The 18127-nt window shown below is 40.2% G+C and overlaps 1 protein-coding gene across 1 annotated transcript in view; it reads right to left on the bottom strand.

Annotated features, from left to right (window-relative positions):
* Positions 1-18127, bottom strand: part of LRP1 (LDL receptor protein 1) — a 1167923-nt gene that overhangs the window by 654349 nt on the left and 495447 nt on the right. The window contains exons 28-30 of the mRNA XM_071663699.1: positions 13373-13567; positions 9623-9720; positions 173-270 (exon numbers count right to left, since the gene is read on the bottom strand). Of these exons, the coding sequence (XP_071519800.1) occupies positions 173-270; positions 9623-9720; positions 13373-13567 (391 nt within the window). The remainder of the gene's footprint in view (positions 1-172; positions 271-9622; positions 9721-13372; positions 13568-18127) is intronic.

Below are 18127 nucleotides of genomic sequence, written 5' to 3'. Positions count from 1 at the left end.
ACACTAGCTGCTGTGGATAATGGTGATAAAGTATGATATGTATATACATGTGTATGAGGGTGGGTTGGGCCGTTCTTTTGTCTGTTTCCTTGCACTACCTTGCTAACGCAGGAGACAGCGACTAAATATACTAAAGAAAATAACATAAGATTAGAAACATTAATTCCTTTACCTCTTGGTTGCCGACTTGGATGAAGTACCTGGATATCAAATGGCTGTGTAATAGTGCGCTGGATGTCACGGATGTCTGATCCATTAAATTTGTTAGCACTGCAAACAATAAAACTTCTCTGTAAGTAAGGTTACAGTTTTTTTTATGTTGTATGAAGTAAATTCTTAATATGTAAAACAGGAGAGAAGTAAAAAGCAAAATGAGATGACACCGAACAGGTCATATATCTAATAAAGTTTACTGAACAAGGTTATGAAAGACTCGTCCTGCTCTCTAGCATCAAGTGAGTCATCAAAATATCTACCTTCAACATTAAACCATCAAAAACATCCAATCAGTTTGGGAGACTCATATACGTCCTGGAGATCTGTCATTCTAGCCATCTGTCATTATATGAGACATTTAATCCAATGTTACATGGAAATAATGTCCCTAACCAAATATTTGCTTCTCAAGAAATCTGACCCATCCTGTTAGTGGGGAAAGCTCTGCTTATCTGGGAAAATGTGTGGTACCATTAAACTAAGTGAAACAACTGACAATCAACTGAACCTCAAAATCCTTATCTTAAAGTGAGTTAAGCTGAATTAGGGAAAAATGTCATTTAATGTAAAAATAAAGGAGAGGATTTCAAATTTTACAGATCCATAAACCTCACCTAACTGATAGAGGGGTGGGCTATGCTTATTTGGGAATATGTCGAATATGTAGGGGAAGAGCAATGTGGTTTCAGAAGTGGTAGAGGATGTGTGGAACAGGTGCTTGCTTTGAAGAATGTATGCGAGAAATACTTAGAAAAGCAAATGGATTTGTATGTAGCATTTATGGATCTGGAGAAGGCATATGACAGAGTTTATAGAGATGCTCTGTGGAAAGTATTAAGAATATATGGTGTGGGAGGCAAGTTGTTAGAAGCAGTGAAAAGTTTTTATCGAGGATGTAAGGCATGTGTACATGTAGGAAGAGAGGAAAGTGACTGGTTCTCACAGAATGTAGGTTTGCGGCAGGGGTGTGTGATGTCTCCATGGTTGTTTAATTTGTTTATGGATGGGGTTGTTAGGGAGGTGAATGCAAGAGTTTTGGAAAGAGGGGCAAGTATGCAGTCTGTTGTGGATGAGAGAGCTTGGGAAGTGAGTCAGCTGTTGTTCGCTGATGATACAGCGCTGGTGGCTGATTCACGTGAGAAACTGCAGAAGCTGGTGACTGAGTTTGGTACAGTGTGTGAAAGAAGAAAGTTAAGAGTAAATGTGAATAAGAGCAAGGTTATTGGGTACAGTGGGGTTGAGGGTCAAGTCAATTGGGAGGTAAGTTTGAATGGAGAAAAACTGGAGGAAGTAGAGTGTTTTAGATATCTGGGAGTGGATCTGGCAGCGGATGGAACCATGAAAGCGGAAGTGAATCATAGGGTGGGGGAGGGGGCAAAAATTCTGGGAGCCTTGAAGAATGTGTGGAAGTCGAGAACATTATCTCGGAAAGCAAAAATGGGTATGTTTGAAGGAACAGTGGTTCCAACAATGTTGTATGGTTGCGAGGTGTGGACTATGGATAGAGTTGTGCGCAGGAGGGTGGATGTGCTGGAAATGAGATGTTTGAGGACAATATGTGGTGTGAGGTGGTTTGATCGAGTAAATAATGTAAGGGTAAGAGAGATGTGTGGAAATAAAAAGAGTGTGGTTGAGAGAGCAGAAGAGGGTGTTTTGAAATGGTTTGATCACATAGAGAGAATGAGTGAGGAAAGATTGACCAAGAGGATACATGTGTCGGAGGTGGAGGGAACGAGGAGAAGTGGGAGACCAAATTGGAGGTGGAAAGATGGAGTGAAAAAGATTTTGAGTGATCAGGGCCTGATCATGCAGGAGGGTGAAAGGCATGCAAGGAACAGAGTGAATTGGAATGATGTGGTATACCGGGGTCGACATGCTGTCAATGGATTGAATCAGGGCATGTGAAGCGTCTGGGGTAAACCATGGAAAGTTCTGTGGGGCCTGGATATGGAAAGGGAGCTGTGGTTTCAGTGCATTATTACATGACAGCTAGAGACTGAGTGTGAACGAATGGGGCCTTTGTTGTCTTTTCCTAGCACTACCTTGCACACATGAGGGGGGAGGAGGTTGTTATTCCATGTGTGGCGAGGTGGTGATGGGAATAAATAAAGGCAGACAGTATGAATTATGTACATGTGTATATATGTATATGTCTGTTTGTGTATATATATGTGTACACTGAGATGTATAGGTATGTATATTTACGTGTGTGGACATGTATGTATATAAATGTGTATGTGGGTGGGTTGGGCCATTCTTTCGTCTGTTTCCTTGCGCTACCTCACTAACGCGGGAGACAGCGACGAAGCAAAATAAAAAAAAAAAATGTAGGATACTATCAAAGTAAGGGAAACACTTTCCAAAAATCAAGAGAGCCTACGAAAACCTTACCTTACTGGTACTGGAACAGCTATGCTGATCTGGGAAAATGCTAGGTACTGTAATATTAAAGGAAAGACCTAAAAATAAACAGAACCTAAAAAAAGTTTGCCTGACTTTCCTTATAAACCTAAACTTACTGAATTGTATTTACAATTCTTTAGAAAAAAATATCCAATATTAGTAATCATTTTTTATGGCTGCACGAAATGGGCATCTTACAATTCTAGCCAGTAAAGGACATCTTGTAAGGAACATCAAGATTTCAAACATATACTAATACATACTGATGTCACTTGATGAAACTGATAAACTTACTTTTTCATCATACTTGAAGCAAGGCAGCCTATACCACTGTGGGTAATATGAAAATGTGTTTGCGTTTAGTACCTTCTGGCCAGAGGGAAACAAATCATGTATTTTTCCTGATGTCATTACGAAATACCATGCATGGTATACCATGTATTCTATGTAGCAAACTTGAGACAGAAAAATATGAAAAAATTTGTTGATTCATTTTTTCAACACTTATGAGCACATGAATAATCCAGGGTAAACCATGAAAATGTCTGTGGGGCTTAGTTGTGGATGGGGAGATGTGGTTTCTGTGCATTACCCTTGACACTTAAAGAACAGATATGAGTGGCTGCAGCATTTCTGCATCTTTTCCTTGTGCTACCTCATTAATGTAGGACATGGCAATACACTATGGAGAAAAAAAGGGAATCTTAATGATTTTGGTCTTCATATATTTTCCAATGACAGAAAAGCAAAATAATTGAAGATTCATCGATGAAACCACTGCAAAATATATTTTTGATTCATATCCCAATAGAGGCACATCCCATCATTTACTGTATATAGCACCCACACTGTATATTCTCAAGATCTAAATACATCCCATTCCTCCCCCACTCCCCTTACATCCTTTGTTCACACCTTTTTCCATTCTGCACTAAATCTCTCCTGGTACTTCCACACACAAGTCTCCTTTCCAAGCTCATTTACTCTCACCTCTCTCTTCATCCCAACATTTCTCTTCTTTTCTGAAAACCTCTACAAATCATCACCTTTGCCTCCACAAGATAATGATCAGACATCCCTCCAGTTGCCCCTCTCAGCACATTAACAACAAAAAGTCTCTCTTTCATGCCCCTGTCATTTACACGTAATCCAATAACGCTCTCTGGCCATCTCTCATACTTACATACGTACACTTATGTATATCTCTTTTTAAACCAGGTATTCCCAATTACCAGTCCTTTTTTCAGCACACAAATCTACAAGCTCTTCACCATTTCCATTTACAACACCGCACACCCCATGTACACCAATTAATCCCTCAACTCCCACATTATTCACCTTTGCACTCAAATCATCCATCACTATAACCTTGTTTCGTGCATCAAAACTGCTAACACACTCACTCTGCTGCTCCCAAAACACTTGCCTCTCATGCTCTTTCTTCTCATGACCAGGTGCATAGGCACCAATAATCACCCATCTCTCTCCATCCACTTTCAGTTTTACCCATATCAATCTAGAGTTTAAATTTTTACACTCTATCACATACTCCCACCACTCCTGTTTCAGGAGTAGTGCTCCTCCTTCCTTTGCTCTTGCCTTCTCACTAACCGCTGACTTTACTCCCGAAACATTCCCAAACCACTCTTCCCCTTTACCCTTGAGTTTCGTTTAACTCAGAGCCAAAACATCTAGGTTCCTTTCCTCATACATGCTACCTATCTCTCCTCTTTTCTCATCTTGGATACATCCACAACCATTTAGACACCCCAGTCTGAGCTTTCAAGGAGGATAAGCACTCCCTGCAAGACTCCTTCTTCTGTTTCCCCTTTTAGAAAGTTAAAATACAAAGATGGGAGGGTTTCAGACCCCCACTCCCGTCCCCTTTAGTTGCCTTCTACAACAAGTGTGGAATGCGTAGGAAGTATTCTTTCTCCCCCATCCCCAGGGATAAAAGAGAAGAGAGAGGCATATGGACGATTTTTGCATGTAAATAATACAAATGACCGGGAGATGTATAAAAGAAAGAGGCAGGAGGTCAAGAGAAAGGTGCAAGAGGTGAAAAAGAGGGCAAATGAGAGTTGGGGTGAGAGAGTATCATCAAATCTTTGGGAGAATAAAAAGATGTTCTGGAAGGATATGAATAAAGTATGTAAGACAAGAGAACAAATGGGAACATTGAGGAAGGGGGCTAATGGGGAGGTGATGGTGATGGAGATGGAGTGAGTATTTTGAAGGTTTGTTGAATGTGTTTGATGATAGAGTGGCAGATATAGGGTGTTTTGGTTGAGGTGGTGAGTGAAGAGAGAGGGTCAAGGTGAATGGTTTGGTAAACAAAGAGGTAGTGAAAGCTCTGCGGAAGATGAAAGCTGGCAAGGTGGCGGGTTTGGATGGTATTGCTGTGGAATTTATTAAAATAGGAGATGACTGTGTTGTTAATTGGTTGGTGAGGATATTCAATGTATGTATAGCTCATGGTGAAGTGCCAGAGGATTGGTGGAATGCATGCATAGTGCTATTGTACAAAGGCAAAGGGGATAAAAGTGAATGTTCAAATTACAAAAGTTTAAGTTTGTTGAGTATTCCTGGGAAATTATATGGGAGGGTATTGATTGAGAGGGTAAAGGCACATACAGAGCATCAGACTGGGGAAGAGCAGTGTGGTTTCAGAAGTGGTAGAGGATCAGGTGTTTGCTTTGAAGAATGTATGGGAGAAATACTTAGAAAAACAGATGTGGGATTTATGGATCTGGAGAAGGCATATGATAGAGTTGAAAGATATGCTCTGTGGAAGGTATTATGATTATATGGTGTGAGAGGTAAGTTGCTAGAAGCAGTGAAATGTTTTTATTGAGGATGTAAGGCATGTGTATGAGTAGGAAGAGAGGAAAGTGATTGGTTCTCAGTGAATATAGGTTCGTAGCAGGGGTGCGTGATGTCTCCATGGTTGTTTAATTTGTTTATGGATGGGGTGGCTAGGGAGGTAAATGCAATGGTTTTGGAGAGAGGGGCAAGTATGCAGTCTGTTGTGGATGAGATGGATTAGGAAGTGAGTCAGTTGCTGTTTGCTGATGATACAGTGCTGGTGGCTGATTCAGCTGTGAAACTACAGAAGTTGGTGACTGAGTTTGGTAAGAGTGTGAAAAAAGAAAGTTGAGAGTAAATGTGAAGAAGAGCAAGGTTATTCGGTTCAGTAGGGTTGAGGAACAAGTTAATTAGGAGGTAAATTTGAATGGAGAAAAACTAGAGGAAGTGAAGTGTTTTAGATATCTGGGAGTGGACTCAGCAGCAGATGGAGCCATGAAAGTGGAAGTGAGTCACAGGGTGGGGGAGGAGGTGAAGGTTCTGGGAGAGTTGAAGAATGTGTGGAAGGCGAGAACATTATCTCAGAGAACAAAAATGGGTGTTTGAAGGAATAGTGGTTCCAACAATGTCATATGGTTGTTAGGCATGGGCTATAGATAGGGTTGTGCGGAGAAGGGTGGATATGTTGGAAATGAAAAGTTTGAGGACAATATGTAGTGTGAGGTGGTTTGATCAAGTAAGTAATAAAAGGGTAAGAGAGATGTGTGGAAATATAAAGAGTATACTTGAGAGAGCAGAATAGGGTGTGTTGAAATGATTTGGACACATGGAGAGAATAAGTGAGGAAAGATTGACAAAGAGGATGTAAGTGTCAGAGGTGGAGGGAAGAAGGAGAAGTGGGAGACGAAATTGGAGATGGAAGGATGGAGTGAAAAAGATTTTGAGCGACTGGGGCCTGAACATACAGGAGGGTGACAGGCATGCAAGGAATATACTGAATTTGAACAATGTAGTATACCAGGGTCGACATGCTGACAATGGATTGAACCAGGGCATGTGAAGCATCTGGGGTAAACCATGGAAAGGTCTGTGGGGCCTGGATATGGAAAGGGAGCTGTGGTTTTGGTGCATTACCAACGACAGCTAGAGACTAAATGTGAACAAATGTGGCCTATTTTGTCTGTTCCTGGCACTACCTTGCTTGGGGGATGCTATTTCATGTGTGGTGCGGTGGCGACGGGAATAAATGAAGGCAGCAAGTATGAATATGTATATGTGTATATATATAGGTATATATATTTATACAGTGAAAAAATATGTATGTATGTACATATGTACATACAGAGACATATACATACATACACATATACATATTCACACTTGCTGCCCTCATCCATTCCCATCGCCACCCCTCCACACATGAAATGGCAGCCCCCCTCCCCCCATGCGCGTGCAAGGTAGCACTAGGAAAGACAACGAAAGCCACATTCATTCATATTCAGTCTCTAGCTGTCATGTGTAATGCACCGAAACCACAACTCCCTTTCCACATCTAGGACCCACAAATTTTCCATGGTTTACCCCTGACACTTCATATGCCCTGGTTTAATCAACTGACAGGACACTGACCCTGGTATACCACATTGTTCCAATTCACTCTATTCCTTGCATGCCTTTCACCCTCCTGCATGTTCAGGCCCTGATTGCTCAAAATCTTTTTCACTCCATCCTTCCACCTCCAATTAGGTCTCCCACTTCTCCTCGTTCCCTCCACCTCTGACACAAATATCCTCTTTGTCAATCTCTCCTCAATCATTCTCTCCATGTGACCAAACCATTTCAATACACCCTCTTCTGCTCTCTTAACCACACTCTTTTCATTACCACACATCTCTCTTACCCTTTCATTACTTATTCGATCAAACCACTTCACACCACATATTATCCTTAAGCATCTCATTTCCAACACATCCACCCTCCTCAGCACAACCCTATCTATAGCCCAAACCTCGCAACCATATAACATTGTTGAAATCACTATTCCTTCAAACATACCCATTTTTTTCTCTGAGATAATGTTCTCGCCTTCCACACATTCTTCAATGCTCCCAGAACCAAACAGTAGTATATATATATATATATATATTTGGATCTGGGGATAGGGGAGAAAGAATACTTCCCACGCATTCCTCACATGTCATAGAAGGCGACTAAAGGGGACGGGAGTGGGGGGCCAGAAACCCTCCCCTCCTTGTATTTTAACTTTCTAAAAGGGGAAACAGAAGAAGGAGTCGTGCGGGGAGTGCTCATCCTCCTCGAAGGCTTAGATTGGGGTGTCTAAATGTGCGTGGATGTAAACAAGATGAGAAAAAAGAAGAGATAGGTAGTATGTTTGAGGAAAGAAACATGGATGTTTTGGCTCTGAGTGAAACGAAGCTCAAGGGTAAAGGGGAAGAGTGCTTTGGGAATGCCTTGGGAGTAAAGTCAGGGGTTAGTGAGAGGACAAGAGCAAGGGAAGGAGTAGCACTACTCCTGAAACAGGAGTGGTGGGAGTATGTGATAGAGTGTAAGAAAGTAAATTCTAGATTGATATGGGTAAAACTGAAAGTTGATGGAGAGAGATGGGTGATTATTGGTGCATATGCACCTGGGCATGAGAAGAAAGATCATGAGAGGCAATTGTTTTGGGAGCAGCTGAATGAGTGTGTTAGTGGTTTTGATGCACAAGACTGGGTTATAATGATGGGTGATTTGAATGCAAAGGTGAGTAATGTGGCAGTTGAGGGAATAATTGGCACACATGGGGTGTTCAGCGTTGTAAATGGAAATGGTGAAGAGCTTGTAGATTTATGTGCTGAAAAAGGATTGGTGATTGGCAATACCTGGTTTAAAAAGCGAGATATACATAAGTATACGTATGTAAGTAGGAGAGATGGCCAGAGAGCGTTACTGGATTATGTGTTAATTGATAGGCACGCAAAAGAGAGACTTTTGGATGTTAATGTGCCATGCATGAAATACCAACCCCCTGCCCTCTCATGTGTGTGAGGTAGCGCTAGGAAAAGACAACAAAGGTCCCATTCGTTCACACTCAGTCTCTAGCTGTCATGCATAATGCACTGAAACCACAGCTCCCTTTCCACATCCAGGCCCCACACAACTTTCCATGGTTTACCCCAGATGCTTCACATGCCCTAATTCAATCCACTGACAGCACATCGACCCCGGTATACCACATTGATCCAATTCACTCTATTCCTTGCACGCCTTTCACCCTCCTGCATGTTCAGGCCCCGATCACTCAAAATCTTTTTCACTCCATCTTTCCACCTCCAATTTGGTCTCCCACTTCTCGTTCCCTCCACCTCCGACACATATATCCTCTTGGTCAATCTTTCCTTATTCATTCTCTCCATGTGCCCAAACCATTTCAAAACACCCTCTTCTGCTCTCTCAACCATGCTCTTTTTATTTCCACACATCTCTCTTACCCTTACATTACTTACTCAATCAAACCACCTCACACCACATATTGTCCTCAAACATCTCATTTCCAGCACATCCACCCTCCTGCGCACAACTCTATCCATAGCCCACGCCTCGCAACCATACAACATTGTTGGAACCACTATTCCTTCAAACATACCCATTTTTGCTTTCAGAGATAATGTTCTCGACTTCCAAATATTCTTCAAGGCTCCCAGGATTTTCGCCCCCTCCCCCACCCTATGATTCACTTCCGCTTCTATGGTTCCATCTGCTGCCAGATCCACTCCTAGATATCTAAAACACTTTACTTCCTCCAGTTTTTCTCCATTCAAACTTACCTCCCAATTGACTTGACCCTCAACCCTACTGTACCTAATAACCTTGCTCTTATTCACATTTACTCTTAACTTTCTTCTTTAACACACCTTACCAAACTCAGTCACCAGCTTCTGCAGTTTCTCACATGAATCAGCCAGAAATTTCTTATGACCTCTTCAAGTCAAAGCACACAGAAAGGGACATGAATAAGAATAATGCTGTGACATCCTGACGGGCAACAGATGTTTTTTCCTTAAATCATAACCAATTTATCAAGAGAGTGCTCTGGATAAACAAAAATTATCTTTAGCCCTTGAGATTGTCAACTAATAAAGAAATAAAAAACAAGGTATTCAAATATGAAAAACTTTAATATCTATGAAAAACATACCTAATAACTGAGTTAGTTCTCCAATCAGTCCAATATACATAGTTTCCAAACAAGGAAATGGAAAATGGGTGAGACAGTAGGTGATGTTCTCGAAGAATCTGAAACATTAAATACAAAGTTAGATCACAAATAAAATCCCTTCCATGGGAGAAACCAAGCGCTTAGAATTTCTCCAAATAATGTTTATTTTCTATCAGCTCATTCATGCTGGAACACCAACACTCTAAAACTTAGCAATATTCCTCAGATTTCTATTTTTCCAATTCCCTAACTCTCTGTGTTTACACTTAACTTTTTATACAAACCTTTTTATACCTCTATCATGCATATACCTGGTGAGGCAGTCTATTTTATTTCAAAAATTGTACTAGAAATATCTGGTGTGACACTTAAATCATCATACTTCTTCAACATCTCCTTGAAGCAGGAGTATTATGTCTTTTATACATAGTGGAAGGGAATGATCAATAACAAAAATGTTAAAGAGCTTCTGTATGTACAGCCCTACTCTTAGTGTAGTCAGCATTCTAATAATACTGGGATACACAAAACTCTAGTTAATGAAGATGATTAATCTGTTTATTCAATACTTTCAGTATCTATTTTTTCATACTTGTTTATAATCTCCTGAATGGTGAGGTGGTGCCACAAATAGATGAAAAGGACCTAATTAGCTCACATCCAATATCTTATAAGGGATAAACAATTAACAGTCAATCAGCACTGATTTCTATTTCATATACATTAACACTACATCTAGGAATAAAAATCAAATCATGTGTTCATGGACTTCACCTGCTTTGTGGTTACACATTACATGAAAAGCCACCATGGCAAGGCTGTATCAGTTTAAAGGGGTTAAAAGGACCATACTCTCACTGAGGAGCCTTCTGCTCCAAAGAAGTCTATCATTTCCCTGCTCCTGATTGAAGCACACTCTTCAAGGTGGTCATGGGTTTGTACAATCAACTAAAACTATCTTTATTCATAAAAAAATCACTTACACAATCCAAATTTGAAATCTTCACGACATCTGATTTCCCATTCTTATATCATACCATTTCACGTGACACCAACATCATCTATCAAGTCAGCAAAAAACAAATACCAAAGAGGTACAGAAAGAACTATAAACCAGACTTATTACATGCTGCAGGCCTCATACATAAAAAAGAAACTACGTAGATAAAACCTTTCCCCACCAACATAAACCTTAGAACAAATCCAAACTCTGAACATCATCATCCTAACCTAACACTGAGATGCAAAACTACAAGCTGAAAGTCCTCCCTTTTCAAAATATACATATATGTACATGTCTGTGTGTGTATATATATGTATACGTTGAGATGTATAGGTATGTATATTTGCGTGTGTGGACATGTATGTATATACATGTGTATGTGGGTGGGTTGGGCCATTTTCTTTCGTCTGTCTCCTTGCGCTACCTCACTAACGCAGGAGACAGCGACAAAGCAAAATAATAAATATAACTTTTCTTTCCAAATTGGACCACAGTTTGGCATGGACCCAAAAAAGAGAATGTACCAGTCAGTCAGAATAAGATCCACAAGGAACAGACACGAGGCAGAGTTAAAAGAGGAACCACAAAAGAAAAAAATGCTTGAAAATGTTGGGGGGGAAATTGTTAAAAAAGCAGGACCAAATTTATCTTAACCAGAGGTAGAACAAAAAAAAAAAAAAAGAGGAATCACTGAAGGATCATGAAGGGTTTCATGTGATGAGAAAGGAACTTAAGGATCTGAGAAATATTATCATATGCCTTCTCCAGATCCATAAATGCTACATACAAATCCATCTGTATTTCTAAGTATTTCTCTTACATTCTTACAAGCAAACACCTGATCCACATGTCCTCTACCACTTCTTAAACCACACTGCTCTTCCCCAATCTGACATTCTGTACATGCCTTCACCCTCTGAATCAATTCCCTCCCATATAATTTCCCAGGAATACTCAACAAACTTATGCCTCTGTTGTTTGAACACTCACCTTTATCCCTTTTGCCTTAGTACAATGGCACTACACATGCATTCCATCAATCCTCAGGCACTTCAACATGATCCATACATACAATGAGTATCCTTACCAACCAGTCAACAACAGAGTCACCCCTTCTTTTAATAAATTTCATTGCAATACCATCCAAACCCTCCATCTTGTCAGATTTCATCTTCCACAAAGCTTTCATTACCTCTTCTCTGTTTACCAAACCATTCTCCCTGACCTTCTCACTTCATACACCACCCTGACCAAAACACCCTATATCTGCCACTCTATCATCAAACACATTTAACAAAACTTCAAGATACTTACTCAATCTCCTTCTCATTTCATCACAACCTGTTATCACCTCCCTGCACCAATGTTCCCATTTGTTCTCTTGACATATGCATGTTATCTACCTCCTTCAAAAACATCTTTTTATTCTCCCTAAAATTTAATGATATGCTCTCACCCCAACTCTCATTTGTTCTCTTTTTCACCTCATACACCTTTCTCTTGACCTCCTGCCACTTTCTTTTATACATCTCCCAGTCATTTGCACTACTTCCCTGCAAGCATCATCCAAACGCCTCTCTTTTCCTGTTTCACTAACAACCTTACTTCTTCATCTCACCACTCACTACCATTTCTAATCTGCCCCCCTCCCACCTTTCTCATGCCACATGCATCTTTTGCATAAGCCATCACTGCTTCCCTAAATACATCCCATTCCTACCTCACTCCCCTCACATCATTTGCTCTTACCTTTTGCCATTCTATACTTAATCTCTCCTGGTCCTTCCTCACATAAGTCTCCTTTCCAAGCTCACTTACTCTCACCCCTCTCTTCTCCCCAACATTCTCTCTTTTTTCTGGAGGCCTCTACAAATCTTCACCTTTGCCACCATAAGACAGTGATCAGGCATCCCTCCAGCTGCCCCTCTCAGCACATCAACATCCAAAAGTCTCTTTTACACACCTGTCAATTAACACATAATCCAATTATGCCCTTTGACCATCTTTCCTACTCACATACATATACTTATGTACATCACTCTTTTTAAACCAGGTATTCCCAATCACCAGTCCTTTTTCAGCACACAAACCCACAAGCTCTTCACCATTTCCATTTACAACACTGAATACCCCATGTACACCAATTATACCCTCAACTGCCACATTACCCACTTTTGCATTTGAATTCCCTATCACTATAACCCAATCTCATGCATCAAAACTGCTAACACACTCACAAAACTGCTCGCAAAACACTTGCCTCTCATGATCTTTCTTCTCATGACCAGGTGCATAGGCACCAATAATCACCCATCTTTCTCCGTCCACTTTCAATCTTATCCATATCAATCTAGAGTTTACTTTCTTACACTCTATCACATACTCACACAACTCCTGCTTCAGGAGTAATGCTACTCCTCCCTTAGCTCTTGTCCTCTCACCAACCCCTGACTTTACTCCAAAGACTTTCCCAAACCACTCTTCCTCTTTACCCTTGAGCTCCATTTGACTCAGAGCCAAAACATTGAGGTTTCTTTCCTCAAACATACTACCTATCTCTCCTTTTTTCTCATCTTGGTTACATCCACACACATTCAGACACCCCAGTCTGAGCCTTCAAGGAGGATAAGCACTCCCCACTTGACTCCTCTGCTTCCCTTTTTAGAATATACAAGTAATACATAAGTAATAATAATGACAATACTGAATACAAGAAATATCATTACCTCCCTGTTGTCTGAACCATCATAAAATGATGTGTGAATAGAATCAGACTTTGCATCAATCCAGTAGATTCGACGTAAGGCATAGTCAAGTGTTAGTCCATTTGGCCAGCCACCGCCACTGACCTCGCTAACCATGATCACTATGCGCCTGCCTTCTCCTGACATACTGCACGATTCTATCCGTGCTTTTCCTTTCTGAAAACAAAAAAGTAGCATTATGTATACTCCTCTGTGTTTTAGGTAGTCCTTCACTTTCAATGAACCAATCATAAAGTCAGGTCTGAATTTCTGAAAATCATGTTCTTAAAGCTGGAATCATTAATTCCCCTTCAAGTGTATGAATCTATAAAAGTAGCCACAGCCATATAGTTGAAATTCACAAGATTGGCAGACACATGATATAAAATGTCACAGTCATGCTTAATGCATGCAAAAAGCATGATTATGTAACCTCAAAGGCAGTGTGGCAATAGTATTCATAACAATACTACAATCACCTGCAAGTTCTACTGTTGTGCAACATCCATTACTTCAAGCAGCTGCATTCCCTGCTACAGCCATCTAAGCTATCAGTCTTGGACCCTTAAAGAGGTTAGCAAAACTCTTTGGGGGAAAGTGAGCAAGGTGCATTACAGGTACATGAAGGGCAAGTGTGAATTTTAGTTCATAAACTCAAAGGTAACTTTCTAAACAACTCTCTTACTTGTCCTTCGCCTATGCAGTCATAGCACAGCAAACTAAAGGGAAGGCCAGCTCTAAGGTAGATGGTAACAGAAGCAATATATCTAATGACTTTTTTCCTTTAAAATGATCATCAGGAGAGTCTTCACTTGTCTAAATATCACAAAAGTGCATGCATTCACAGGTCAGCACCTTCATAAAAGAAGAATGGGCCTAATAGTTTTGCAAGACATAAATGAAAAAAACATAAATATGGGATTATTTTCCTAATTTAAATGGCCAACAGTAAATCTCTGGTTGTTGGCCTTAGATACTCTGAATTCACTAAAACACCATTATGCTTGGTGAGACAATTAAACAGCAAGCCAAAACAAGGATACGGCAAAAAAAAAAAAGCATCATACAAATGGTAAAAAGCAATTCAACACCCTTTGTATGGGAGTTAGTCCTACCCATATTTTTTTTTTTTTTTTTTTTTTTTGCTTTGTCGCTGTCTCCCGCGTTTGCGAGGTAGCGCAAGGAAACAGACGAAAGAAATGGCCCAACCCACCCCCATACACATGTATATACATACGTCCACACACGCAAATATACATACCTACACAACTTTCCATGGTTTACCCCAGACGCTTCACATGCCTTGATTCAATCCACTGGCAGCACGTCAACCCCGGTATACCACATCGCTCCAATTCACTCTATTCCTTGCCCTCCTTTCACCCTCCTGCATGTTCAGGCCCCGATCACACAAAATCTTTTTTACTCCATCTTTCCACCTCCAATTTGGTCTCCCTCTTCTCCTCGTTCCCTCCACCTCCGACACATATATCCTCTTGGTCAATCTTTCCTCACTCATTCTCTCCATGTGACCAAACCATTTCAAAACACCCTCTTCTGCTCTCTCAACCACGCTCTTTTTATTTCCACACATCTCTCTTACCCTTACGTTACTTACTCGATCAAACCACCTCACACCACACATTGTCCTCAAACATCTCATTTCCAGCACATCCATCCTCCTGCGCACAACTCTATCCATAGTCCACGCCTCGCAACCATACAACATTGTTGGAACCACTATTCCTTCAAACATACCCATTTTTGCTTTCCGAGATAATGTTCTCGACTTCCACACATTCTTCAAGGCTCCCAGAATTTTCGCCCCCTCCCCCACCCTATGATCCACTTCCGCTTCCATGTTTCCATCCACTGCCAGATCCACTCCCAGATATCTAAAACACTTCACTTCCTCCAGTTTTTCTCCATTCAAACTCACCTCCCAATTGACTTGACCTTCAACCCTACTGTACCTAATAACCTTGCTCTTATTCACATTTACTCTTAACTTTCTTCTTTCACACACTTTACCAAACTCAGTCACCAGCTTCTGCAGTTTCTCACATGAATCCGCCACCAGCGCTGTATCATCAGCGAACAACAACTGACTCACTTCCCAAGCTCTCTCATCCCCAACAGACTTCATCCTTGCCCCTCTTTCCAAAACTCTTGCATTTACCTCCCTAACAACCCCATCCATAAACAAATTAATCAACCATGGAGACATCACACACCCCTGCCGCAAACCTACATTCACTGAGAACCAATCACTTTCCTCTCTTCCTACACGTACACATGCCTTACATCCTCGATAAAAACTTTTCACTGCTTCTAACAACTTGCCTCCCACACCATATATTCTTAATACCTTCCACAGAGCATCTCTATCAACTCTATCATATGCCTTCTCCAGATCCATAAATGCTACATACAAATCCATTTGCTTTTCTAAGTATTTCTCACATACATTCTTCAAAGCAAACACCTGATCCACACATCCTCTACCACTTCTGAAACCACACTGCTCTTCCCCAATCTGATGCTCTGTACATGCCTTCACCCCTCTCAATCAATACCCTCCCATATAATTTGCCAGGAATACTCAACAAACTTATACCTCTGTAATTTGAGCACTCACTCTTATCCCCTTTGCCTTTGTACAATGGCACTATGCATGCATTCCGCCAATCCTCAGGCACCTCACCATGAGTCATACATACATTAAATAACCTTTCCAACCAGTCAACAATACAGTCACCCCCATTTTTTAATAAATTCCACTGCAATACCATCCAAACCTGCTGCCTTGCCGGCTTTCATCTTCCGCAAAGCTTTTACTACCTCTTCTCTGTTTACCAAATCATTTTCCCTAACCCTTGCACTTTGCACACCACCTCGACCAAAACACCCTATATCTGCCATTCTATCATCAAACACATTCAACAAACCTTCAAAATACTCACTCCATCTCCTTCTCACATCACCACTACTTGTTATCACCTCCCCATTTGCGCCCTTCACTGAAGTTCCCATTTGCTCCCTTGTCTTACGCACTTTATTTACCTCCTTCCAGAACATCTTTTTATTCTCCCTAGAATTTAATGATACTCTCTCACCCCAACTCTCATTTGCCCTTTTTTTCACCTCTTGCACCTTTCTCTTGACCTCCTGTCTCTTTCTTTTATACGTCTCCCACTCAATTTCATTTTTTCCCTGCAAAAATCGTCCAAATGCCTCTCTCTTCTCTTTCACTAATACTCTTACTTCTTCATCCCACCACTCACTACCCTTTCTAATCAACCCACCTCCCAAAATTATGTAAAGACAGGGTAGTATGACCTTTCTTCATCCCAAACCAAGTTTCTGAATATAAATTCTTTTTTTTTTCAAATGACCAGGCATGAAATGTCAGAGGATCTACTTACGAATCTTTCCATTTCTCTAACCATTTTCAATACCACATGTGATGGAGCCACCTATGCTTAAATGGAGAAATATTTTGGTTTATGTGAAAATGCTAAAAGTCAGTTCCACCAAAAACTGGTTGAATTTCATTATACTCACAAACAGATGTGGAATAATATCCTTAATCAGAAATTTGATGGTGAATTAAAAGGTTTACAAAAAGCCACAGGTCATGAGGTCCTTTTGAGACTGATTGTGATAGTGGAAGAGATTAGAAACTCAAGAGATTAGTGCAATAAGAGTAAAAAATCAAATACGAGTAAGAAGAAATATCTGTAAACATTATATGTAATGATGGTGGTGCAAATACTGTTAGTCATGAAACTGAAGTATTCTTCAAGTTTATTCTTTAAAGTATCTCTGGTACTATTTTCAACTAATCTAATCCATAATTCATTCCATATGTCATTCATTGAATATTATGTGACCAGCAGACATGATTTGGGCAAAGAAATAAAGGCTTCAAATTTTCTGCTTTTTATCATAAGATTTGAGAAATACATGTATAGGATAAGGACAAGGAAGTGAGCTAACAGTGGAAGGGTTGTGAAAGAAGGGTACAAATCTGTGAGTACCTACAGTGAGATTTCATCATGATGGCAGGGCTAGTGTGTAGCACACACCACATGACTTGTTCATTGGGTGCTGTCTCCTTTGTCTACCATCCCTACAATCATTATATAGTTTGCTTGGAGTATAAACTATTATCTTTGAGGCCACTCTAATGCTGTAGTCATCTGCTCGGAGTTCATCTGGTACTGCCTTCAACCATTAGTCAAGTCTTTTTATAATGGTTTTGAGGCCACTCTTTGTGAATTTCTTATTTCTCCTGATATTGCATTAAAGCATTCTAGCTTCATCAATGGGAATTCATATACTTTAGTTTGATGTCTTTTTACAATATCTCCCGGTACATAGGACCCCTACATTATGGAAGGAATGTGTTCTTAAAATTGTATTCGTTATGCAAATTTCCATAACATGAATCATTTTTTCCTATATACTCCTATGTGAAGTTGTATTCATATAGAAATTTATTTGTCAAAAGAAGTAATAAAAAAACATACAAGTGGACAAACACATTTTTACATACATTTAATACAATTTAGATAGTTGCATAATTTTACTCACTACAAATAACAGTGGGTGCACAAAAATACATGAGGTGATAGTGGTAGTGGTGTGGTTTACCTTCAAAAGCCTCCTGACTAAATTACTACATTTTCTTATTGGAATAGCTTATTTGGGTCATTAACTGAGAATTGTACTGCA

The sequence above is a fragment of the Panulirus ornatus genome, chromosome 1 (genome assembly GCF_036320965.1).
Source record: "Panulirus ornatus isolate Po-2019 chromosome 1, ASM3632096v1, whole genome shotgun sequence".
Lineage (NCBI taxonomy): Eukaryota > Metazoa > Arthropoda > Malacostraca > Decapoda > Palinuridae > Panulirus > Panulirus ornatus.
The sequence above is the reverse complement of the archived record's forward strand: the minus strand, read 5'-3'. Positions and strand labels throughout refer to the sequence as shown.